The following is a 25933-nucleotide window of genomic DNA, read 5'->3' as shown; positions in this document are numbered from 1 at the left end:
AACCCAGTTTCGAAATTTTATGATATATTTATGAAAAGGCACCTGCTGGACCTCCCTAATGCGTTGTTTTGAAAATTATCCCTTGAAATATGATATTTGAAACCTGAAATTATTTTGTGATATTTTGTAAAAACTTTTGATAGAAAAAAGGTTTTTTTGGAACAGAAATAAGACACTAGACACTTCATATTCCCATGTCTGAATGATTCAGGCTTTCAATTTCTCTTGTTATTAACAGATCTTAAATTTTCAGATAGAAGCTACCTATATTTTTTTGTAGGTTTTAAGGGGTATCCACTGGTAGGGAAAAAAAATTGGTTATGTGTGATTTGGGATTCTTTGAAGAGCAAATTAAGGCAAATTTAGGTGATTAACGTGATGAAGGTAAATAGTTTGGCGTATATTGATTATGATGATGAATATATTCACGAATACAAAATATACAACACAAAACAAAAAGCTTATAAAATTCCACTCAAAAAGGTTAAAAGAATTTTCACAAAAGGTTAAAAATATTATGACTCTTGTAATTTAGTTCTGAAGAACTAAATCAAGAGAAGTAGTTTTGATTCACAAAATATACAGATCTGGAATAATGGTTATATATCAAACTAAGTTACAGGATAAATAAAAAATATAAATTTTGGCTAAATATAAAAGTTGTTTGACAATACAGAAAGGACTTTAATATCTCAAACAGCAATGGATAAGATACAATATTCCAGTTACAAAGGACAAAAAAGGCTACAAAAATTGGCTTCAACCAAATCAAATGAAGTGGCTTTGGTATAGATTATATGGTCTTACAAATCTAAACCCACTTTCCCTACCTCTATCTTTTTTCTCTTAAAAGACCAAAATAAGGAGATTTTTAGCCTGCTGTAAATGTAACATGTAATGCTTTTTAAACATCACTTAATCGGTTTTGGAATCCCCCAAAACGAGGTCTGGGTTACCAGACCTCCAAAATTCTTGACGCGGTCTTTGCATCTCAAATTTCTCGAATTCTGCTTTGTCTGAATTACGTATGTAACGTATGAACAATGCTAAACCAACAATGTAAAACAGCAACGGAACGAAATTGCAGACCATAAAAATATATTCCCATATCCTCATACAGTTTCCAGGGTAACTAGTGAACGGTGTCTGTATCAGACGACCGTTGACGGCAGCTACACAGTGGTCATCCAGTTTACCATAATGGTTTTGGTAAAACGCACCAAATAAACGAAGAAAGTTGCCAAAGCATATGAAAAGCATTGGAAAAGGCAGAGTAAAAAGTTTGAGTACCACAAGCAGTAGACTTTGCCTTTTTGGTTCCAGGTATTTGGACCCATCCTGTTCCTCTTTTTCCAAGTCTTTTTTCTTCTTCTTCAAAGCCTTGCACCCTTTATAAAATTCCATCAGCCCTTTGCAAGATTTAATGCCATACCTGATGGAATTGATCAATATCTTTAGAATCATTGTACTCGACAAAGCCTCATCACCAACAAGATACTTTTCAATATAAAAGTAACCCAGGAAGTTTTCAGCACAATCTTCTACAATAAAAACTATCGCTTTATTATCAACTTTTTTGAAATATTTGATGAGACGGCTTTCATTATCCGGATGATCCCCGTAATCACCCAAGTGTCGAATAATAATAAAATAAAAAGCTGTAACAATTACTTTGACCATACCAAAAATAGCGAATACCAAAATACCGATGGAAACTGCACCATTTCGATAAATCCCTTGGTGAACTTGTCCGAAATTTTCATACTTGTAATGATATTCACAATCCGTATAAACATCATAGATATCGAAAATGATAGTTACATGTGAAAGCAGAATAGTGAATTGAACTCCGGTATCTACTGTTAAGCACGTGCAACAACACGTGGTACCACAGCACGTGCAACAACACGTGGTACCACAACACTTGTCACAGCCTACAACCACCTCTGTTTTGGGGCCCTTATTCTCAACACGCCAATTGTTTAAAGATTCTGTCTCATTTTCATTTAGGTCGTCAATTGAGTTGATTGTTGAGTTTAGAGGTTTTCTTTCTTCAAATGGCAAGGAGGAGTCGCCTGTTTTGATTCTATAATTATATACCTCCCGTTTCTCCTCTTGACTCAACCATTTCTTTTTACCACAGTTGCATTTCCAACTGAAAGCATCTTTAAGAAAGCTCTTCTTGTAGTATCCTTTTTTTATTGCAATAAAAATGAATAGGATAAAGAAACATACACTCAATGTGGCAGGGACGATGTAAACTGCCTCACTGGTGATACGTGGTACCCATTCTTCAGTGATGTTGCAGAAAGAAGTTGTTCCGCCATTACTTCTTGTTGGAAGTTCAACGCACCAACTGTAATCAAAAGAAATAGAATAAATCATTTAAAAATGTGCATAATGAAATACTTTAAGGTGGGAGTCAAATTAACTTTCGAGACTTGGTGAAAAAATTGTCTCTTTCGGGATTTTGGGCGTTTCATGACCCTAAACCTTTTCTGAACATACACTGAAAATTTTAAGGGTGTAGCATTTGAGATATAAGGTTTTTTCTAGACCCAGTCTCAAGTATTTTCCTTGGTGTCAGGAAAATTGCCCCCGAGAAAACTGCCCCCCGGAAAACTGCCCCCCGGAAAATTGCCCCCCCGGAAAACGGCCCCCCGGAAAATTGCCCCCTAGGAAAATTGCCCCCGAGAAAATTGCCCCCCAGAAAATTGCCCCCTAGGAAAATCGCCCCCCGGAAAATTGCCCCCTATTTTTCCATTTTTCGAAACTAAATCTAACTCAATTTTCAACATTTGGGAGATTTTGGATTACGCAATTTTACGTGATCGCGTCTTAACGGATTAAGAGATCTAGAATATTTTGGGGCTATATTTTGGTCCAACGGTTGCAGGTTGCAGCCGTAATTTTTACTAAGTTGACGCTTTTTATAAGGAATAATGTGGTTTAACCATGGAATACAGAGAAAGCGTTTTCTCTGTTTAGCGATAGTCAATTTCAATGTGTTTTATACTGTATTTCTTTCGCTATTCAAGTATTTTCTTTATGGTTTTACAAAATTTCTTGGTCATATGGAATGGATAACTTCATTCTTACTATATTCCTCACGCTGACCATTGATCTGCTTTGCATGTTTTAGTTTTTAGTTTTTTCTTAAAGAAAAAAGACGCCTCAAAAACGACTTTTACAAGTTTTGTATGAGGTGGAGAAAGATAGTCGAGTAATAAAATCACTTTCAAAAAAATCTTTCCCCATTTCTTAACCCTAAGCGCCCTATCCGTGCTATCTTAAGCTAAGGGAACTAATTTTTACTAACTCGCCAAAATAAGTTCCCACCAAAATTAAAATTTCAGTTTTCTTGGCTAAATAACCCTGAAATTCAACAAAGTTGCTCAAAATAAGATGAAATAGAACAGATTTGCGCTGTCATTCGCTAAAATTAATTCCAACCACAGTTAAAAAATTAATTACAGTATTCCCCAAAAAAAGTTCCCACCAAAATAATCTATTTTTCGAAAATTTTCTACCCAGGACATTGTTGATCCAACCCCTCCTCCGCTTATCAATTTTTCGGAATCTGAAACTTCTTTTTTGTACGGATTATGCTGTTTTAGCCTTTTTTCCAATCCACCCCCGCTGACCCCCGTTTACTAGGTACCCTAAGAGTAATTCAAAACTACTTAATTTTACAGCTACAATGGCCATTTGAAGTTTCATTGGATTTTATAAAAAAGTGGAAAAAAAGATGGCGGGGGGGGGGGGGCAATTTTCCGGGGGGCAATTTTCCTAGGGGGCAATTTTCTGGGGGGCAATTTTCCTAGGGGGCAATTTTCTGGGGGGCAATTTTCCGGGGGCAGTTTTCCGGGGGGCAATTTTCTCGGGGGCAATTTTCCTAGAACCATTTTCCTTAGCAACGAAAAATCATACCCGTTGCTAGGGACTAATTTCTTTATGGCTGCTCTAAACATAATCAAAGTTGGTAACCAAAGAAGTGATTTTTTTTAAAACATACAAATTTTGGACGCTGTCAGCAGTGTTTTTGACTTTGAAAGCTGCTTTAATTTGGAAGTGTTGAATTGACTGATGACGTTTTTTGCTCTTTAATGTCATTCTTTGCAACTAAAAAAGCTTCAGCTAAGTGAAACCAAATACTTGATTCTCGAACTTAATTTTTCCGATGAACTTTGTTTGACACCGAAAAACTTTGAGTTATAAACACAGTTAGCCACGTTAGCATCCCACCGAAATGCGTATCAAAGATTAATGCTATGAAAGCGCTATATCGTTTACTTGACTAGCAAGCAAAAAAATACACCGCAAAACTTCATGAGGGAAAGGGATTCATGAAAAAATAACCTGGGCTTTTTAATGAAATTAACATTTTCCAAAACTATGAGTAATTACCTAAAATTTGAGCCATAGATGAAAAAAGACTTGAGCCAAGCCAACCTTGAAAACTAATTTGAAGATCAACTTCCCGAGAAAAAGATCTATGGGGGAGACGGAACCCACCAAGATCCGCGCACAGCTGGATAGGCTATTTCCCGGAAATTTTGCCGGACCTCAAACACTGACCCACTTATATACATGTGCGGAATTGTTTTTACTTATTATTTTTAAAGATCGAAGCGCTGTCTCGGGAATTGAATGACAAAATTTGGTTCGTTGATATTCTGGCTGCTGCACGTTTGCAATCGGTAATTATCGGTAATTAAGTTTTCAAGTTTTAATTAATTGTCTGTTTGAGTAGTATCTCTGCTTTTCCAGAATCGATGCTGGAGGGGAGGGGTATGGGGGAGACCTTATATGGGCTTGCCCCCCCCCCCTTTTTACATAGTTTGGCTACTTTTAGGAAGGTTTCAAGAAAATTGATTTCTAACAACCCCCCTAAAAGTATACTACTTTATTCCATTTCAATCAGATACAGAACCGAAAATCGATAAAAATCTCGATTTCTGACAAAATATAAATAGTCGCGTCTATTTTTCACCATTACTTCAATGCCCTCAGCCAAAAGAACCCTTTTCACTTTTAAACTGATAGAACATTCAATTTTGGAAACAGAAATATGAATAAATTTATTATCCATCGGCTAATTAACCGATTATAGGCTAATTTTCTGATAATGAAGTCCCGTGTGCACTTTGTGTTTACATTTTCAATTCTGCTGAATCGACAAAAAGCCCGATTTTCTTACCCTGCGCATGCGCACGCATACGCAGTACTAAAAAGTGGAATATTTCCTAAACTAAAATTGACCCAAAGTCAAAATTTGTCATGAGCATTTCTCTGACAATGAGAAACCATCTATTCCTTAGAAAAGACGCGACTATTTATATTTCGTCAGAAATCGAGGTTTTTATCGATTTTCGGCTAAATAGCCTATATAAAATAGTCTAAATAGCCTATGATAGGCTAATCAGCCTATGATAGGCTAATTTGAAGGTGTTCTTGACTGACTAGCTATAGTAACCAACATATTATAGCCATCTTATTCGGCATTTAATTATATGATGCTTAATGAATGAATTTGAAAACACTTCTGTGTTTGGGCTGGCAGAGTGAAGAGCTTGCAAAGCTTAAACTTCGTATCGAGGAATGAGTAGTTCTCTAGCTCTTTCTTTTTGTACATTTGTAGAAAAAAAAGTTTGAATAAGTAAGGCTAGCATTCTAAGCTGGATATATTTGTGAAATCTAATTTGAGAAAAAAATCTTTAGACAAGAAATTCATACAAAATGCTTATAGTGACATGAAATTTTCAATTGGAAATATCTTTCCAAGACTGTGCCCAAAAGAGCTGAAATTAACATACATAAGACTTGAGCGTCTTGGCTCCACTGTGGTATGAAAATCCTTTGGAGGCACGTGGTGGCAAGGTGGGTTTTTTTAGGTTGAAGATTGAAAATTTCCGGTGTCAACATTAAATTTCTTATACACAACACGTCTTTTGCATCTTTCTCATAGCTTAAAACGTCATATAACGACTTATAGTTAGCAATTAAGTGAAAGAATCTGACTCTCACAGGATTGTTTTAATTCTCTTTTGGGAATTGGATGAGTGATTTTAGATAAGAAATGCAATAAAAATGCTTCGAAAAATCATTTAATGAGGGTAGGAGAGTGAACAATAATATCATTACTGCGGACAAAGCTAGTACGCAAGAAATCGGCAAAAATCTGTTACTAGGTACTAATCTATATCCAGGGTATAATAAATCCTTGATCAGGCTATTTAGAGCAAAATAAGGGGCCTTTCTCTTCGACAGCTGAAAGTATTATCAAAAATTAATAAGGCTCAGGGGGAATGAAAATAAAATCCCTTTAAGAAATTGGGACAAGATTTATTTATAAAAACGGCTTTATTTATTGTCTATCTATCGTGTCAACCTGAAAAAAATAACAGCTAAACCCATTGCACCAGAAAATTTCCCCAAAATGAGGGCTGGGTATATTGACCTCTTCTACAAAATCTGTTACTTGATCAAGTAGAATTGCGTAATCCAAACCTCCCGAAAGTTGAAAGTAATTGGCTTGATCTTCAGAGCTTTTAGCGTTTTGAAATATGAGAGGCAAATTTCCGAGGGTGGGGGCAAATTTTCTAGAAGGCATTTTTCCTGAAGAGCCTTTTCTTTCTTTATAACTAAAATTTATCACAAAAATAAAGTAAAAATACATCCTATTTATGATAACCCAAAGGTTGCACAAACAAACTTACAGTAATATAACAATAGAGAACACTGGTCGATATAGTCAAGAAATTGCAGACATTCAAGTTGGGCCGATGAACACAGCTTTCAATTATCTTTTACCCACAGAAAGGTCACCGTGTTATTTATATTAATTAGCTGTTGCCATATGTAGTAGTTATCGGAAAGTTGCGAGTACAATATGAGAAATATTTTACGAGTTCCGAGATTTTTCCGTACAATATTTTCCGAGCCTTTAGGCGAGGAAAATATACGGAAAATTTGGAACGAGTGAAATTTTTCCATATTGTTTGAGCAAATATCTAATAACTGGTTTATCGGTGACCCAAAAAATACACTTTTTGTGTTGGAAAAAAGCACAGGGCATTTTTGTAGCAAAGTGACGTTAGATGAGGCCCCCCCCAGCGGACCCAAAATTCACGTCATCACGCCAATTATTTTCCGATTTCACGCCATCACGCCTGAAAATTTTGATTTTCACGATCACGCCAATTTTTCTCAATTTCACGCCATTGCGCCTAGAAAATTAGTTTTCACGCTCATATTCTCTGGATAAATGCAGTTTTATACCACGTTATATACCCATTGGTATGGATAAAATGCCGTTATATAAACTTTTGCCAACAAATAGGTATGTGCTTGGTCGTCAATCAGTTTTTCGGCATTCTCATACGCGTAAGTCACGATTATAATACACGATTATATCATTTTGCTATCGGAAACACCCGAAAAATCTGGAAGGAATTTGACCTCTGTTTTTCTATTTCTAGTAAAACACAGGGGGTCAAATTCCAGTTTTTTTGGGTGTTTCCGATAGGAAAAATGACGTAATCTTGACTTATGCATATCAAAAATTGTTTGACAACTGGTGGGTCACATCAAAGGGTCCCAGCTTGAGGGCTAAGGTATATTTGATTAAATTGAGAAAGCCCACCATGGTTGGGCAACGGAGAAAATTTTTGAATTTTTAAGGGTTCAAAGTGCTATTTTTGGACCCATTTCAATTCAATTTGAAAAATAATTCATGTAAAAATAATGGAAATCTTTTAAAAGTAGCCTTTTTGGTAAAAACATGAGGGGCCATGTCCCCTGGGTCCCCCGTTGACGGGACCCATGAGCTTTAATTGTGAATTAGATAGCGTGAATAGTTTTCAAAAGAGGAACGGGGAGGCGAAACCATGGTTTGCGCCAACGGGAGAAATTTTCAATTTAGTATGGCTACAATCGCTCTCATTTACTCTCTTTTTTCCAAAATATGGTTTAAACATCACATGATTCCTTTGATCAATGCCAATCTGCTCAAAGTTACACCTAAATGATAAACCTGTTGCTTCTTTCTGTTTAAGGCTTTGTTACAAATATATATTTTCCTGAAATAAAGGACCTGATGTCTTTGATACATCTAAGAATAAGCATATAAGAAAGAGAGGAAAATGTTAGTTACAGAGGAAGCGCGACCGACGGGAGAAATTTTCAACCCTCTCATAGCATTCGACTTTATTTTGAAGACTAGCTAGCAAATACTAAAGATAATTGGAAGTTATAAGGATAAATGGCAGATGAATAAAACTGTTTGCACCGTTTCTTTTATATTCTAAAATGGGAACTAAAGGAGGCCCCACCATAGTTGGGGCCGACCAAGAAAATTTTGAGTTTTAAACCCTCTAAATGGGCTAAAATGGACATAGAATTACGATTCAAGTAGTAAATATAATTTTCACGATCACGCTGAACTGCAAATTTCACGCCATCACGCCTAAAAAAACTCGATTTCACGATCACGCCGGTACTTCATTTTCACGCCATCACGCCGTTTTTTTCAAAATTTCACGCCATCACGCCACGAAAAACCCTCCATCACGCCATCACGCCAACTGCTGGGGGGGCCTCTTAGATTACTGCTACCGCTACAATGCAACAACATCTTTTCGTCAATTTATATTTTGTACATGTAAAATGCAAGATACATTGTACTCTTTTTAACCAATCAGATTGCAGATATTTTTTGGATCGCCGATAATATTCTTTACTTTCGGCAACTACACTTATATTTTTTGAGCCGAATGAAAAGATTGCTAAAGGTCGAAAAGACTTCTTCTCGGAATATCATTTTGAAAAGCATCAGTATCCACAAGTAAGATCCTTGAAACTTTATTCAAGTGGGATCCTCAAACCATTTTACATCCCTCCCCTTCTTACGAACCCACTGGGACCATTTCCCACTGGAAAAATTGGCTGAAATATCCTCCCCGGTGGAAAATTATCCTCAAATTTTTGTCCCCACTGAAAATGATCAAATAAACCAATCCTCACTGCAAAATATTTACCATATTATTCACAATCCCCACTAAACAAAAGAATTGAAATTACCGGTCATAAAAAATATGGGAATATCAATCCCAATTGAGTTTTAGTCCGTTATTTTTATCCCCAATGGCTGAAAAAATCCTACTGGGTCTGTGAGAAAGGGGTGTACTTTATTTATTTTTCAAAATTATCTTTAAACTATTAATTTCTTTAAGCTTTCAGTAAGATTTTTGAAAAATATTTCCAATTGAGAAGATCCTAAAATTAATTCAATTCACAAAAAAGAACTTCAAAACGATAAATTCCTGCAAGTGAAAACAATCATTTTCTGAAAATAAGGGCTAGTACGATCCTTTTGTTTATCTGCGATGGTAGTGAAGTGGTAGAGCATCCGGCTCGAAATTGCATTTGCTAGAATAATCTTAAAACCATATATCTCAGCAAGTAGATTCAGGGTTCTTTATTTTTTGACAATTTCGCCAAAATTGGCAAAAAAGTGACCCTGAATGGGACTGAAATTCAAAATTTTCCTCAGAGTTTTCCGTTTTTTCCAAAATTATCCCCAAAAAGGTACTACCTGGGACCAATCTTAATATTTTTTTGTTTTTTGAACCTACTTGGAACTCATGGAAGTGGAAAAGTTACCCTGACCGGCTGCACATCCCCGTACCCCTTTTTGCCTAAATAAACCACCGACCTTTAAATATCCCTGGACCAAGTTACTCAATCCTGGTCAACCTTTGTTTGATCGGAGTTTCTTTGAAATCGGTACCCTAATGGCGGCATTACTCAATAGCGGTGAAAATACATCGAGAGTGCTAGATCTACGTTTCCTCGAATTACTTTTGATGATGTAGCGCCGTCTGACATCAATATTTTTAACATTGCAATGGCTTTCCTCTCGGGTACCAATTCCAAAAAATAACCAATCAAAGAGGGCAGATATAGCTTGGTCGAGGGATATATCAAGGTCAGTGAAATAAATCCAGTAAGTAGTATGTAAACGAGCATTTTACGACTTTGGGGACAGAGAAATTCAATAAGGTTATAGGTAATTAGATATCGTTTTAAGGTGTTTTAAAAGGTGTAAAAAGTGAAAAATTGGATACTTTGGAAGATACATGGAGGGTAATTCAGGTAATTCAGGTAATGAGTCTAAAGGAGTCTCCGAGCCAGCTGGTACCAAACGTCATAACAACGTCTATCTGACGTTCTTTAACGTTCATATAACGTTAGCAAATGTTGAAACAAAAGTTGTATGCCTACCTCGAAGAATTGGAGTTTAAGGTAATATTATGCATCATAACCAAATTGTGTTCCGATTGATTGAAGAATGACAAATTCTACTTTTTACGCCTTCTACTTGGTAACAAAGATCGCTTTTTTCACTTTAAAACTACTGCTGCATTCAAACGTTAATTAATTTGAGAAGAGACATACCTTGAATTTTATACAAATTTAGAACAAAAGAAATTAACCAACTTATTGTATTATTTTTAAAAATGATAATCGCATTGAACTTTGCGGCAACGGCATTTCAGCTGCATATCAGATCTGAAAATGTCACGTACGCAAAAACCTAGGAGATTGATAAAAGTATTTTTTATTTATTCTAATGCTCTTTTATTATTACTATTTATATATTTCCATGAAATATCTATTTAATAAAGTTATCTAGACCACGTGTAATCTTTAAAGCAATTTTGTGTTTTCGTGACCCTGGCTTGTTGTGTTAAAATTTGTGCTGCTTTATGTAATCTGAAGCCTCTTTTATTCAAGGAGGCAAAAAAAATAAATACAGAATAGATTTTAATTTAGTTGATCTGTCAACATTTAGTGTATGTAAATTTTATATCAATATCTTGTGTTAATGATCTTCGATTGGACCTTTTTTATTGCAAGATTTAGTCCAGACTTTTTTCTTCTATTTTGTTCACTGATTTTTTACAGCACTCAGAAAAAGCATTCTAAAACTTAACCTTTTGCTTCCAAAGCAGTGATAGTTTAAACTATTATATTAATATTTTTGGGTACTTTCTACCTTCATGGGTCTTGTGTTTTGATTTTTGAGTTTGAAATTTACAAAGTTTTTTATATTTTTAACTTGATTTTTCTTTTAACCCTATTTGCCCAGGCTCAAAGAAAATTCTATATTAGCCATAATTAATCATTTGTAGCATAGGAAACCATTATTTTTGTGTTGTTTTTACATTTTGTCTATTTTTTGTAATTCTTAATTTCATCTTTTTGGTTAAGAATTATTTTATCAAAAAAATCAGTATGTCTACAGTAGAGTTTGTTTGGCAATGGTTTGTTTCAATTTGAGTTAACTACTCTCGGGTACCTAATAGCCGGGGGGGCTTGGAATAAGCAGGGGGAACTTTCAAAAATATTTTCCCAAAAATTAATAAGCGGGGGAGGGGGGTTGGAATAAGAATGTCCTGGGTGGAAAATTTTCGAAAAATTAATTATCGGGGGGGGGGGACGGCTATTGCAAGGTGAAGCGTGACGCTGCAGATCAAATCTGTGTTTTGACTGGACTCACCAACCTTTATGATCATAAAGGTACAGTCTGTTTATTGCAACGACTCTTTTTTATTCAAAAGAGCAAAACAAGGGACTTTTTGTTTGGTAACTGGGAATATTTTGAAAATTAATAAATGAGGGGCCGGAAAAAATACAACAATTTTGTTACTTTTTCTAAAGAACGCGTCATCTCTATTAATTTAAATGACCAATTACTGAAGTATCTTATAAAAACTCCAAAACATCCCTTTATGTTCTTTACGCAGGGGAAAAAATAAACTTGGGGAAAAAAACTTTGAACAGAGAAATGCTTCGGCATCGGTAACATGAATAAAAAAGACGCTTTTTCAAAAGATTGAATTTCGGTGACAAGATTTCAAAGAAAAAAATGTTCTGACACGTCAGATGTCTTGGGACCTATGTGCAATTATCATTTTAAATAACAAATCAACAAACTTTGAACAGAGAAATGCTTCGGCATCGGTAACATGAATAAAAAAGACGCTTTTTCAAAAGATTGAATTTCGGTGACAAGATTTCAAAGAAAAAAATGTTCTGACATGTCAGATGTCTTGGGACCTATGTGCAATTATCAAATTGCCAAACCAAAATTAATTTCCTTTGAGTGATTACCGCCTATAATAAGGGACTGGGCGAGAACAACAAAATAATTAAATTGATCTCTCATCAAGAGAAATTAAAAGAATTTTTTCACTGTTATAAAGATCCTAATAAAAAGAGTGATATGAGTAAATAAAAAAGACTAGTATACTTTACTCTTTTAAAATGTCATATAGAACAAAAGACGAATAGTTGATTGTCAATAAATTTCAACACAATTGACAATAGATAAGTTTAAAAAAAATTTAAATGAATGTAGTTTTAACTTTGAGCCCACCTTCAAAATCAAATCCCTATTTCAATGGCTTAAAAACAAAGGAAATTTATTTGAAAATACAAAAAAATAAAGAGTGAATAAAGCCCAAGAGTAACAAACATAAAAAGACAACTTTCTTGAAAAATTAATGACAAATTTGAATTAAAAAAGCCTGTAAAGAATGGAAAGAATGTGTAAAAATAAAAATATATACTACATGTACATAAAACCTTTTTAAAAATGTTTTTTTTGTAATCTTATTTTTCAAACAAAAGACTGAATAAAAAAGTTGAATCTTGAATTGGATCTTGTCGTTGAAAAAGTTGAATCTTGCTTCTTTTTAATTCTCAACAGGGTGTAGAGACTTCCAAAAGTTTCAAAAGATTATAATTTGCCTTTAAGAATATCAAGCTAAGAAAATTGATGGTAAATAATATTCTTTATAAAAATTACTACACTTTTCTGACAACTCAGAAAAAAAATTGGTATCAAATCTAATTTCATTTAATATAAAACCATGGGCAGTATAAACGAAAAAGAAACATTTTTTCAAGTTCCACACACCCATTTGAAATTGACACTGGCTGAAATATTGATGAGATTCTCTCAATCTCAGTCCTTGGTCAGTTTTTATCATGTAACGAAGCTTTGCATTTTCATCAGTCGGGGAAAGGTAGCTTATTGAATACGGACATTTGATTTCGATACACACTTCCTCCTTACAGCAATCACATGAAAATATGCCATCAGGACTAGCTCCAATAAAAGGTTTATTCTTGTGAAGAAGCAAACCACAGTCTCTGATTTTGGCTCCTTTATGTTTAGTTTTTAGAAAATCAAGAAGTTTTGAAGATGCCATTCCCTCCATTTCTCTACCATATTTCAATGCAGGATTATTTGGGTTTAAGAAAGTAAACCCAGCTATTTTTTTCGTTAAACTCCACATTAAAACTTCACTTCGTTCATCCCCTTTCTGATATCCTTTTATTATAGTCTCCATTTTAGTTTTCACTTCATGCACTTTAGAAGCAGTTATGACACTTTTTCTATGTTGATACCATAGTTCATTGGTACTCTGTCCTTTAGTAGCTACCTCAATTTTATCAATAATATCATTTGTCAAATCATTGGTAACATTTGTCAGAAATTCATCTGTCGATTTCGAGGTTAAAATAACATCATCAATACATGGTAAATTTGAAACGTGATCTGGTTTTCTTACAGATTCAACAACAATAACATCATCAATACATGGTAAATCTGAAACGTGATCTGGTTTTCTTACAGATTCAACAACAAAGTCTATCTCAGGTTGAGGAGCTGCTGTTGAGAGTGTGGTGTCCTTCATTAGGTCTTTTTCTTTTAGCGTTTCCACAATTTTTTCAAAAGATAGTGTTTTTGTAGTTTTTCTTTTTATCGGTAATGGATGATAATTCTTCTTAGGGGTACTAAAAAGCTTCTTTCTCGACTTGCCTCGCTTAGCAAAATCATCCCTATTAAAATCAATATTCTTTGCTTTAGATGGTTGTACCTCATTACGATTAGGTAGCCATTCGTTTGGTAGAGATGTTGATGACGGATTTGACAAACCATAACGCATAGCTGCCTCAATGCGAAACAAGGCAGCAGCAACATGATTACAGGAAGAACCCATACCTGCCATACATGTACAGTGGGCTTCAAGCACATTTCCTGTGTCCTTTGAAAAAAAGCAGCCAAAGTTTATGAAGAGTGTCTGATATTCTCTGTGATGGACGGCAATCAGTTCTCATCAGACAAAATGGTGTGTCTTTCAAGGGATAAAAGTCTATCTTTCCAAGCCATCCTCTCTCGAAATAGCTATATGCTTTAGACTTCTTGTAGTCATTCAAGTCTCCGATGGTTTCATCCAACATAAGAAATTTTATGATATATAATGTTGATATCATTGGCCACTCCTTGACTCCAATTGCTTCAGGTTTCCAACCATCTTGAAGATTGAATGGATCGGGGATTGAGATACCTTTGCATGTCAGTTTATCATTATATTCTCTGAGCAGTTCTCCTTCAATTTCCTCTGCAGTTTTTACAGGCTTCACCCCATTTTCAATTGCAACCAACACTCTAGCTCTGAGGTTTTCTTTATTCCCAGAAAGTCTCATGTCTCGAAGTCTGAGAAAACTTTTCAGCTCATTAACTTTCATTTTTTTCACAGTGTTGTAATCCATCTTCTTAAAACTTCAAATTCCACAATAATTGATCAAAATTTCACTTAATTAACTGCATTCAAAGGTCATTATAACTGGCTTCCAACTAATTGGTCAGCCTAAGCCAGCCTAGACTAATGTTAATTTTTCTTTCAGAAAAAAGACTATAATTTGTTTACCTTTATTCCTGCAGCTTCCCAACATCCAAGCTCTCAAACATCACAAGCCGAATGAAATTACTTTCGATTTCCCGTAGAAATTATGCGATGAAAAATCCGGGGGTTGAAGAATGAAGACTTTTTATTTCCGAACAAGTTATCTTTGTTTATAACGAAATATTACTTTTCAATATATTTGCTAAATATAATGTTTAATTACAAAAATACTTTACACTGAAAAAAAGTCGATTCTACTATTCTACTTAGCTCTTTGTTTTCATGTCTAACCCCCGTCTCAAAAGAAGTCCCAGAATCCCGAGATTTTTGCAGTCGGGCGTTCAAAACAAAGGCGTTTTTATTTTTCCGCCCACTTACGAATTTTTCTTTATAATAGGCATTTAAAATATCAAATTTAAAAATAATAGTATAAAACCTTATTTTCTACCGTATAGTATTTCTTCTAAAACGAAAAAACAAAATACACTAGAAAAATAAAGAATTTACGAGTGTTATCAAGCCACCCAAAATGAACTTTCATTCGTCCGCGTCATCGAATTGTTGTATACGTCACGATCAATTGTCAACCATTGTCCAATCCCGTAAGCGATTGAAGTGCCGTCAGTAATAATCTGAGAAGAGAACAATAACATTATGACATCACACAAATAAATTACGCTGGGAAAGTCCGCGAGGACAACACGCGGTCTTAACTTTTTTCCCTCGTAAGTTTGGGGGGAAAACGAAAGTACTCTATATTTTACGTATGGGGAAGTGTAAGAAAGATTTACAAAATAGAAAAGTTTCGTTTTGGGGTAAAGAATCAGTATTGTGAATTTAAGCGAGTTTCTATTTTGCAATTTTTCTACAGAGCCAAATAAAGATTTTTTCTATTGTTCTTGCTCGATTGCCTCTAACGATAAGTTCCGTAGTTATGAGGTTATCGAGACAAAATGTGACGAATTTGCGCGGTAACGAAATTTAACATTAGTCTAGGCTGTAAGCTGAGCATTCAAATAGGTAAAATTTTCTTCCATCACCATCATCATAAGACGGCAAAAAAAAAATCCGATTTCCCGATATTTGCACGGATTTCTTTTCGAGTAAACACCGGGATAAAAAACGCGCGCGATTGCATCAGCCATTGGGATTATTGCATCAGCTTCTTTTATCTCCCGAATAATGCGCTATCTCTGTATTCATGATAGCATGATTTTCTGCTAAAAATGTATTAGCTTCCCAATAAGTTGCCACTACAGTTGTGAAAATTAAAAGAAAGATCTGGCTGGCTTTGCTGGAATGAGAATTTGTACACTTTTTTCAATCATCAAGGTGAGATTTCTTTCCTGCCTTTTTTAACAGTGTACTGGCTTTTTATTAGTGTTAAAAAAAGATAGCAGCAATTGTAATTTTACCTCAGTTGCATAAGCTACAAAGAAAAGATAGCATAAGCTTGTCTGTGTTCAATATCAGACAAGCAGCTACAAAACCCAGAGGTTGCATGCGAGCTCCTTGCATCCTCTTACAAAGCTTATTAAACCTACTTAACTTGCTTAACCTGCTTAACCTTGAACCTATTATATCTACTGAACTTACTGTATATATACAAACTATTATTGAATCAAATTAAATTGACTATTATAATATTGAATTGTGCGAAGGGAAATCCGCACGTCTTGAAACTTGTGCGAAGGGTAATCCGCACCTAGAAACTTGTGCGAAGGGAAATCCGCACCTAGAAACTTGTGCGAAGGAAAATCCGCACCCAGAAACTTGTGCGAAGGAAAATCCGTACCTATACAAATATTCATATACTTCTTTATAAAACGTTCCACGTTACTTTTGCTAAAGCTTACAGAACTGCAATATGATATCTATAGAGGCATATCGTGTGTGTATAGGAAGTTTTGCTCTAACAGCTCAGAGAAATGTGAAAGGTATTTCTAAATCTATTAAAATTGGTTCTAACCTTTCAGACAATGCTTTTACTAAACTATTGAAACCAATCAGATTTTTAGCCCTTTTTGCACTTCTTTTCTTTGCAATTCCTAAGTCGTATGAGACAACTTTTTTTCAGACACACCTAGATTTTGTCCATCTTTCAAAAAATGGTATTTTTTTTCAATATCCAAATGCAGCGTTTAATTCAGGAGATCCAAACCTTACTTTTCTCAAAGTTAACTATACCCTACTATTATCAGGTGATATTGAACTAAACCCAGGTCCAAGAACAACTAAAGAAAACAAAAGTGATCAAGGGTCTGCTACGTACATTGATTTTACAGACGTGACTAATTATCAAGTATCTAAAGCTGTTTTAGGTTCCTTTAACCAGGCTAACATAGATTTATTTGGGCAAACCGCAGGAACACAATGTAGTGCAAATTCTTTGTATGCGATATTCTGGTCTCATTTTCGACGTGTTTCTATTTGGAAAACTACAGACCTAGATAGAATTTTAATTGAAGGTGATAGGTTGTATAAGTTGTTGAATACAAATGATTATTTATCTGTCGATGAAATGCCACGATTTATCGAAACTAACGGTATTATCACCGAACTTAACTTTTTAAATTTAGAGACTGGCGAAGCTAAACTAATTGATGACTACCCCATGCTTCAAATTCCACTGAGTACTACTCAAAGTCCTGAATTTAATACCTTAATGATTATTGGTGGTTTTACTATAGCTATTATGAAAAGGTCCCAATGTTTCTTTGTCTTTGATTCACACAGCCGGGACAGCCGTGGATTACTAGTTGAAAATGGAGATGGAGCTTCGTGCCTTTTAAAGTTTGATAATATTTTTGAACTTGAAAAATATGTTAAGTTTTTTTATTTAGAGTTTCGGGAAAAAGAATTTCAACATTTTCAAATCCAATTTATTCAAATTAATGAATCAAGTGAAGAGCTAAAAAGGATTCTTCAACTAAGTTATTCTCGATTTGTAAAGAAAAATTCCAGTGCGACACCTAAAAAACGTAAAAATAATTGTGCTGATGGAAATACTAGAAAGTGACAAAAAACACGTCAGCAAAGCAATCAAGCCTATTATGAAAAAAACAAAGAAAAAATAAACGAAAACAATAAAGCCTATTATGAACAAAACAAAGAAAAAATAAATGAAAACAATAAAGCCTATCATGAACAAAACAAAGAAAAGATAAATGAAAACAATAAAGCCTATCATGAACTAAACAAAGAAAAGATAAGTGAAAACAATAAAGCCTATCATGAACAAAACAAAGAAAAGATAAATGAGAACAATAAAGCCTATCATGAACAAAACAAAGAAAAGATAAATGAAAACAAAAAAGCTTATCATGAACAAAACAAAGAAAAGATAAGTGAAAATAAAAGAGTTTACTACAAAAGAAATAAGGACACTCTAAAAGAGAAGCAAAAAATTAATGCTCAAAAAAAAAAATCTGCTAAGCAGTCTGATGACCCAGTGAAAAGATTCCAAAAAATTATATATGAAGGTCCTTTTTACATATGCGTTTCTTGCCACAGATGTCTATATCGACGTTCAGTTGCTAAATTTTCTCCTGAAAAATACAACATGCCAGAAGACGATTATTGTTTAGAAGTAATTTCTTTCGATGGGAAACTGTATATTTGCAAAACGTGCCACAATAAGCTCAAAAAAGATAATTTACCATGTCAGTCAGTTAAAAACAAACTAAGCCTTGATGAACTACCAACTGAATTCAGTACTCTTCGCAGACTTGAAAAGGTTTTAATTTCTCGTAGAATTTTATTTAAGAAAATTGCAATAATGCCAAAAGGTCAGTTTCCCAAGTTGAAAGGGTCAATTTGTAATGTTCCAATTGACATAGAAGATATTGCTAATACCCTGCCAAGAAAAACTAGTGATAATGGTCTTGTCATAGTTAAACTTAAAAGAAAATTAGAATATAAGGGACATGTAATTTTTGAGGCAATTAGGCCTGATTTTGTTCAGCAAATGTTAAATTATTTAAAAGATAACAATCCTCTTTATCAAGACATAGTGATTGATGTCAGTAACATTTCTGATGATGAAACTATGATAGGAAATAATACAGATGTTACTAACATTAATACAGCCAGCAATGATAACGAAGAAATTTCTGATGAGGGAAGCAGAACACAAAACGATACTTCAGTTTTAGAACTTGAGACAACAGCAAACCCACTTGACGTGTTTCGCTCAAATGCAAATGAAACAACTCTTATGTCCCATACTCCCACTGAAACAGAAATAGATAATGAAATTTTAACATTAGCACCTGGTCAGGGGAAAAAACCAATTTCTATTTTGAATGATGAAAATTGTGAAATGCTTGCCCATCCTCATTTGTTTCCCAAAGGTAAATTTGGATTCAACGTTCAACGCAATGTTAAATTGAGTCCCTCAAAGTACTTTAACCAACGATTATTGAACTATACTCAAAAATTTGCCTCTGATCCAGACTACATATTTTTTGCTAACTCTGTGATTCAACAAGTCTCTTTGACCAGTCAAATAAATGTTGCCATGAGAAAAGTTGCAGCCTCTAATTTAAATGCAGGAATGTTAAGTCAAAATTTCAAAGAAACAGTGAAACAATTTATTGCAAATGACAAAGCCTTTGCTTTTATGAGTACAGTTAAAGGAACTCCAGCATATTGGAAAAAATTTCAGCAAGAAGTTTTGGCAATGGTTAAACAATTAGGGCCACCAACTTTCTTTTTGACTTTAAGCTGTGCTGATCTAAGATGGAATGAATTGATCTCCATAATTTACAAACTCAAGGGTCAAAATGTTACTAACGAATTTATTGAGAATCTTTCTTATCATGAAAGGTGTGATTTGTTAAATAGCAATCCTGTTCTAGTAGCAAGGCATTTTCAATATAGAGTTGAAGTATTTTTTAAAGAAATTGTTTTAGATGGTCCACTTGGCAAAACAACTTATTATGCTATTCGGGTTGAATTTCAAGTACGTGGAAGCCCTCATATTCATTCTTTTCTTTGGATTTTGAATGCGCCAACATTAACTCCGGAAACAAAATCTGAATACGTAGAATTTGTTGATAAAATAATTAAAGTTTGTTTACCATCACAACAAGAAGATCCAGAATTGTTTAACCTTGTAAAAACCTATCAATTACATCGTCATTCGAAAACTTGTCGTAAATATAAAAATACGCCTTGTAGATTTCATTTCGGCAAATTTTTTCTGAGAGAACCATTGTTTCAGAGCCTTTGCCACAAGAATTGCCACAAGAGCAAAAACGAACAATACTGTCACTGAGAAAAGAAGTATTAAGTAAAGTAAGGACATATATAAATGAAAATCTTAATCCAAGTAAAAGAAATTTTTTTAACCCAGATGCTGAAAATTTCAGTCCTGTTCCAACCATAGATGAAATACTTAATGAATTAGATATTCCCAAGAATGATTATGAATATGCTCTGTCAGTATCTGAAGATGATGATTTTCACCTATATTTGAAGCGTGATTCAAATGCGTGTTTTGTAAACAATTATTTTACTGAGGGTCTGAAAGCTTGGCAAGCAAATCTGGATATTCAACCAGTATTTAATTATTACAAGGCTGTTACTTACATGTGTGCATATCTGTCGAAAACTGAAGATGAAGTGTCTCATGCTATGAACCAAGCTGTTCAAGAAGCATTCGAAAACGATTTAGATAAATATCAGCAAATGAAATCTATTGCGCATGCTTATGTTTCAAAACGGGAAGTATCGGTGCAAGAAGCTGTATATCTTAGCATGCCTGAATTATGGCTAAGAAAAGTATTTCCAGGTGTAACTTTTGCAAACACCAATGTACCAGAGAAAAGATTTAGAATGTGCCTTAGTGAAAACGAAATAAGTGAGCTTCCTGAAGATAGTACCTCGATATTCAAAAAGAATATGCTAGACCGATATTGTGATAGACCAACCAACAACTATGCTAATGGAATTTATGTGTCTGTTTCAAACATGTGTTATGCTGAATTTTTGAGGTTTTATAGTATCATGTATGTAGAGAATAAAGAAAATGATTGCCAGCCCAATGAACTTGTAGATGATCTAGTTGAATCAAATCATCCAACAAATGGGTACCCAAATATTGTTCCACTCTTGTCCAGTCGAGATAAACTAAAATGTCGTAAAGTTCCATTAGTACTCCGTCTTCATGAGCCAAATAGAAACAAGCACCCCGAAGATTATGCTCATCATCTGTTAATGTTATATTATCCTTTTCGTAATGAAAATGAGTTACTCTCTCAGGAACACAATTCTTACACACAGAAACTATTTGAACCAGGTGTTGTAGAAATGATTGAAAGGAACAGAGCTTTGATCCAACCGTATTCTGGTTTAGTAGATGATGCATTAGTAAGGTTTAGAACTGACATCACGCTCAATATGAATGACTTTGAACAGCAGGAAAATGATGAAACAAATGCTGAGCTTGAAAGTAATACTGCAAATAATAATGATGAATCAGATGATGAAGCTAATGAAGACACAGTACCATTGAGGGCAGCAATACCAATGGAATCTATTTTGCTTCCTGATAATGAAATAAATACTCGTATAAGATCTCTTAATCCTCAACAGAGAGAAATTTTTGATGTAATACACAAGTGGGGAAGAAATTTTGTAAAAAACCTGTCTTCTAAAGATCCTAAAATTGTAGAGCCATTCCATATTTTCTTAACCGGTGGCGGAGGCGTGGGAAAAAGCCATTTACTTACAACAATTTATCACTCATTGTCCAAACTTTTAATGTACAGAGGAGGAGAACCTACTAAACAAAGGATTCTTGTGCTTGCTCCAACAGGTGTAGCAGCGATCAATATCAATGGAACCACAATTCACACTGGTTTGATTATTCCTACAAAAAAGCTGTTTCCCTTGAATGCTATGTCAAAACAAAATTTGCAAAAAAAACTTGCTTGCGTTGAGATTATAATGATAGATGAAATTTCAATGGTACCTAGTCGCTTATTTCGAAATATTGATTCAAGGTTACGTGAAATATTCAGTTCTGATAAACCTTTTGGTGGAAAATCGGTCTTACTTTGTGGTGATTTGTATCAACTCCCACCAATTTATAGAGATCCAATTTACAAAGCTGATTGTTCATCCATGCAAAGTATTGTCGGATTTGAATTATGGAGAAGTTTCCAAATGGCAGAATTGACTGAGGTCATGAGACAGAGAGATGATATTGATTTTGTAGATCTATTAAATCAAGTACGTTCAGGTGAACTTGATGAAGAAAAAGAAGAACTTTTAAAATCTAGATTCATTACAAAAGACAGTCCAGACTACCCTGCTAATATAACTCATATTTATGCAGAAAATAAGCCAGTAGATTTATACAATTTGCAAATGCTTGAAAAATTACCGACTGAAAAGCATCTGATTCTTGCACAAGATGAGGTACCAAAAAATCTGACAAGAAGTGATTTGAATTTTATTGAAAATGCTAAAGCAAGAGATACAGGTGGTCTAGCTCGTATTATTGAAATGAAAGTAGGTGCTCGTGTTTTGATATCAAAAAATATTGACATTGCTGATAGATTAGTCAATGGACAAGTTGGAACAGTTATGAGATTCAAATTTGATTGCAATAATAAAATATCTGGCTTCTATGTAAAACTTGATGATGTCACTGCAGGTAAAAAAGGATCCAATTTGGATAGTGTATGTAGAGAAAACAATTGGACTTTGATCGAAAGAGCAGAATCTACCTTTGCGACTAGAAAAAATAAGCAAAAGTCACCTATGGTTAGAAGAACTCAATTTCCACTGATACTATCGTATGCATGTACTAGTCACAAAGTTCAAGGGCTAACACTTCAATCAGCAGTCGTAAGCTTTGAATTATTCGGTCAAAGATATTTCAATGAAGGTCAAATGTATGTTAATTTGTCAAGGGTAACTGACATAAATGGACTATTCTTAATTGGTGAATATAGTAGAAATGCTATCAGAGTCAACACTGAAGCAGGGCTTGAATATGAACGTTTGAGAAGAAATTGTTGTTTGCAAAAGGTTCAAACTTTTTCATCTGTTTCTACCGCTCCCAAGCATTTAAATATCTCCCTTCTTAATATTCGCTCGATGAATAAACATGCTGTTGACCTAAAAAAATCTGAAAATTTAATGAACAGTGACTTGTTATGCCTTACTGAAACTCAGCTATCACCTACAAGTGATACTAGTGGAATTGATCAAACATTAAATGGTTTTAATATTGAGTATAACAACAATTCAATTAATCGCTTTCAAAACACTGCATGTTGCACAAATTCTTCAATTCAAATTTTAGAGTGTAATAAAGCAGCAGGTTACACATTGATAAAATTCAAAAAAGAGACGTTTAGTAGTCGACCTATTAGCCTGTTAATCTTGTACAGACCACCTAATTCTTCAAGAAACACTTTTCGTGAAGAACTATTGCAACTGACAAGTTATGATGATGTAGACATTATTGTGGGAGATTTCAATATTGATGCACTAGATCCAACAAATCAAGACCTAAACGAAATACTTTCTTCATTCAAAATGATAGTGAATGAACCAACTCATCTTGCTGGTGGCCTTCTGGACCATGTTTATATAAAAACAAGTTTTATTAGCCAGAGAGAAGTGAATTGCTTTATAAAGGATATTTATTTCTCCGACCATGATGGAGTTTGTTTCACTATTATGAGTGATTCTTAAATTGTTTTAACTGCTTGGACTGCTTGATATGGGGGAGGAGGGTGTACAGTTTGGAGGGTGGGATACATAAGGGATACAAAATTCTTCAAGAGCAAAGTTTCTAATATTCATTATAAAGTCGATTCAGTACATTTATAAATAAATAAATCACAGCTTATTCTGGTGAATTTTGAATCCCTTACGTATCTATCTTAGAAGAAAAAAATCAAAACTGACAATAAGGAATTTGTCTTAAAAAGGTTTTTAGTGCCTTTAAAAGGAAAGAAACTTTCTTGTAAATCTTAATCATGATTTACGGTAAGACATGATCCCAAAAACGGTGAAATTTCCAAACAATTAATGAAAAATTCTCTCATTGCATCTTAACATTAAACGAGAACCTTCTGTTCTTTAGATTGAATAATGCAAAGAATTATGAATAATGTAAATCGTTACAGTGTGTATTTTACAGACCAGACTTAAGTGCTTCTAGGAGCTTCTCTTGTCCTAAAACACTTTGGATTACTTCGGCATAATATGGCTTCTAGAGGCGATAAGCCTAGGCCATTGTAATGGAAGCCTAATGATAGAGGTATATTTGTGAACCTGCTTGGGGCTATGCTGGTTACTGTTACAATTATAAGAGGCGTATAATGGTCCAATGCATCATTGTATAGTCGCTTTAAGTACATGAATGCAACACAACACCTTCAGCTAGTTGAAGAAGTCAGACTCTAGGAATTTTAACTAAAAGCGCTTTCAAGAAGTTATTGCCACATAAAATAATGCTTCCCTTTTCCTCTTAAGCTATATGTCAAAATCATCCTCGTTTTCTCACAAAAATCTAAGTATAATATTAAGAAATCTTGATTTTAAAATTCTTATTTGTTTCGGACATGGCTTGCTGATAGTGATTCCATTTTCCTTTCCCCTCATGAGGTTTTAAGGTTTTATTTTTAATCATCTGGTTTCTGTGGCTTCATCAGAACATAAACATATAAACGACTGGACATCCTTCTCCTTCGTATTTTCGTAGAAAGCACTGCTACCTTCGTAGAAAGCACTGCTACCTTCGTAGCCGCCTCGTTAAAACATAGAATGAAACAATAGATTTTGATGATCTACCTTGGGAATACCTTGCTAACAACGTCAAAACTTCGACAAAAGGCTCTGTTGTTCTACTCTTCTCAAGTCTTTTATCTATATCATAACAAAGATAACAGATGCGAAATCATCGTCATTTGTCAAAACTCCAACTAATATTTCTAAATTTTGACTCAAAAATATGAAAATAATATTGAGTATATAGGATCGAGAGTATAGGATTCAAATTGTGATATTCTTATGACACAGGCTCTCAACTTTGGTATACTTTTTTTTTTCAAGTCAAAAGTATACACACAGTTGAAATTCTCCATTTCAGCGTATAAAAAAATTGAAAATGATCATTTTGTGACTTAAGAGTAACTAGCCGTATGCGCTGCGTCGCACGCTCCGTGTCCCAATCCAGCAAATCGTTATACATCTAAAAAACCTTAATGGAAGAAAGATAGCTGCCGATAGATGATAAGATTTTGATTTTATAAAAGAAAGGAGAAAAAAGTTCAACGTCATGAAGAGGAGGCTTTGTAGAGCTTTGTTAGATTTTCAAAAACTTTTTACAAAACGTTGTAAACACACACGTTTTAGCGTATTAATATACTTTAATCGTAGAAATTTTAGCGAGACTAATTTTAGCGTTAAATTAGCAAGTTTTCCCTATTTTTGCTAAAATAAATCTCGCTAAAACACGCCGAATCGACAGATCGCTGAAATTTATCCGCGCGAAATTTTTCAAAAAGCTGATACGCTAAAATAAATTCAGTATGTAATTCAGTTCTTTCATTTTTTATCATTTTCATAATTTTTCAAAAACCAGTAACCGCGAATCCTTTTTCAGGGAAACATTTCGTGCATTGATTTTTTCTCCAAAATCATTGCCCTCGCCAAAATTAATCTACGCAAAATTTTTGTCAGACGAGTATTCGCTAAGATTTATCCACGCGAAATTTTTTGAAACGTGATTCGCTAAAATAAATCCAAAAAAAATCAGGATTTTCGTGACTCGTTAATATACGCTAAAATTAGTCTCGCTAAAATTTCTACGATTAAAGAATAGATTTTCAAGCTATCAAGCTATCTATCAATCATTTTACCTGTAATTCAAAGAAATAGCATTGTGACGGAATATTGTCGGATTTTTTATACCAATTTTAAAATACAGGTGACAACGAAGCTCACTTCAAAGACACAATGGAAGATAGACGTCCAGTTATGATTTATCCCATGTGAAGGCGCAGTAGTGTACCAAGTATTGACCGTCGTCTAGGAGATCAGGACTAACTCCAACTCGGTGCTGTGTTTCACTTAATGAAAAGTAAATGCTACTTTTCTAGGACTAACCCATACCACGTGAGGGTCGTTGGGTGGACAGAAACTCT

The 25933-nt window shown here is 34.3% G+C and overlaps 2 protein-coding genes and 1 pseudogene across 2 annotated transcripts; 1 reads left to right on the top strand and 2 right to left on the bottom strand.

Annotated features, from left to right (window-relative positions):
- Nucleotides 1–403: 403 nt before the first annotated feature.
- Nucleotides 404–10439, bottom strand: LOC136815780 (uncharacterized). Its single transcript, XM_067072228.1, has 2 exons — nt 10285–10439; nt 404–2356 (listed from the first exon to the last, which is right to left on the bottom strand). Exons 1-2 carry the CDS (start codon nt 10320–10322, stop codon nt 916–918), a joined length of 1479 nt encoding a protein of 492 aa, XP_066928329.1. The 5' UTR covers nt 10323–10439; the 3' UTR covers nt 404–915.
- Nucleotides 10440–12744: 2305 nt separating this feature from the next.
- LOC136815785 (uncharacterized) lies at nt 12745–14713 on the bottom strand (annotated as a pseudogene).
- Nucleotides 14714–18729: 4016 nt separating this feature from the next.
- On the top strand, nt 18730–23474 carry LOC136815817 (uncharacterized). Its single transcript, XM_067072269.1, has 3 exons — nt 18730–19918; nt 20119–22425; nt 23080–23474. Exons 1-3 carry the CDS (start codon nt 18730–18732, stop codon nt 23472–23474), a joined length of 3891 nt encoding a protein of 1296 aa, XP_066928370.1.
- The last annotated feature ends 2459 nt before the right edge of the window (nt 23475–25933 follow it).

The sequence above is a fragment of the Clytia hemisphaerica genome, unplaced genomic scaffold, assembly GCF_902728285.1.
Source record: "Clytia hemisphaerica strain Z4C2 unplaced genomic scaffold, Clytia hemisphaerica genome assembly, whole genome shotgun sequence".
Taxonomy (NCBI): domain Eukaryota; kingdom Metazoa; phylum Cnidaria; class Hydrozoa; order Leptothecata; family Clytiidae; genus Clytia; species Clytia hemisphaerica.
The sequence above is the reverse complement of the archived record's forward strand: the minus strand, read 5'-3'. Positions and strand labels throughout refer to the sequence as shown.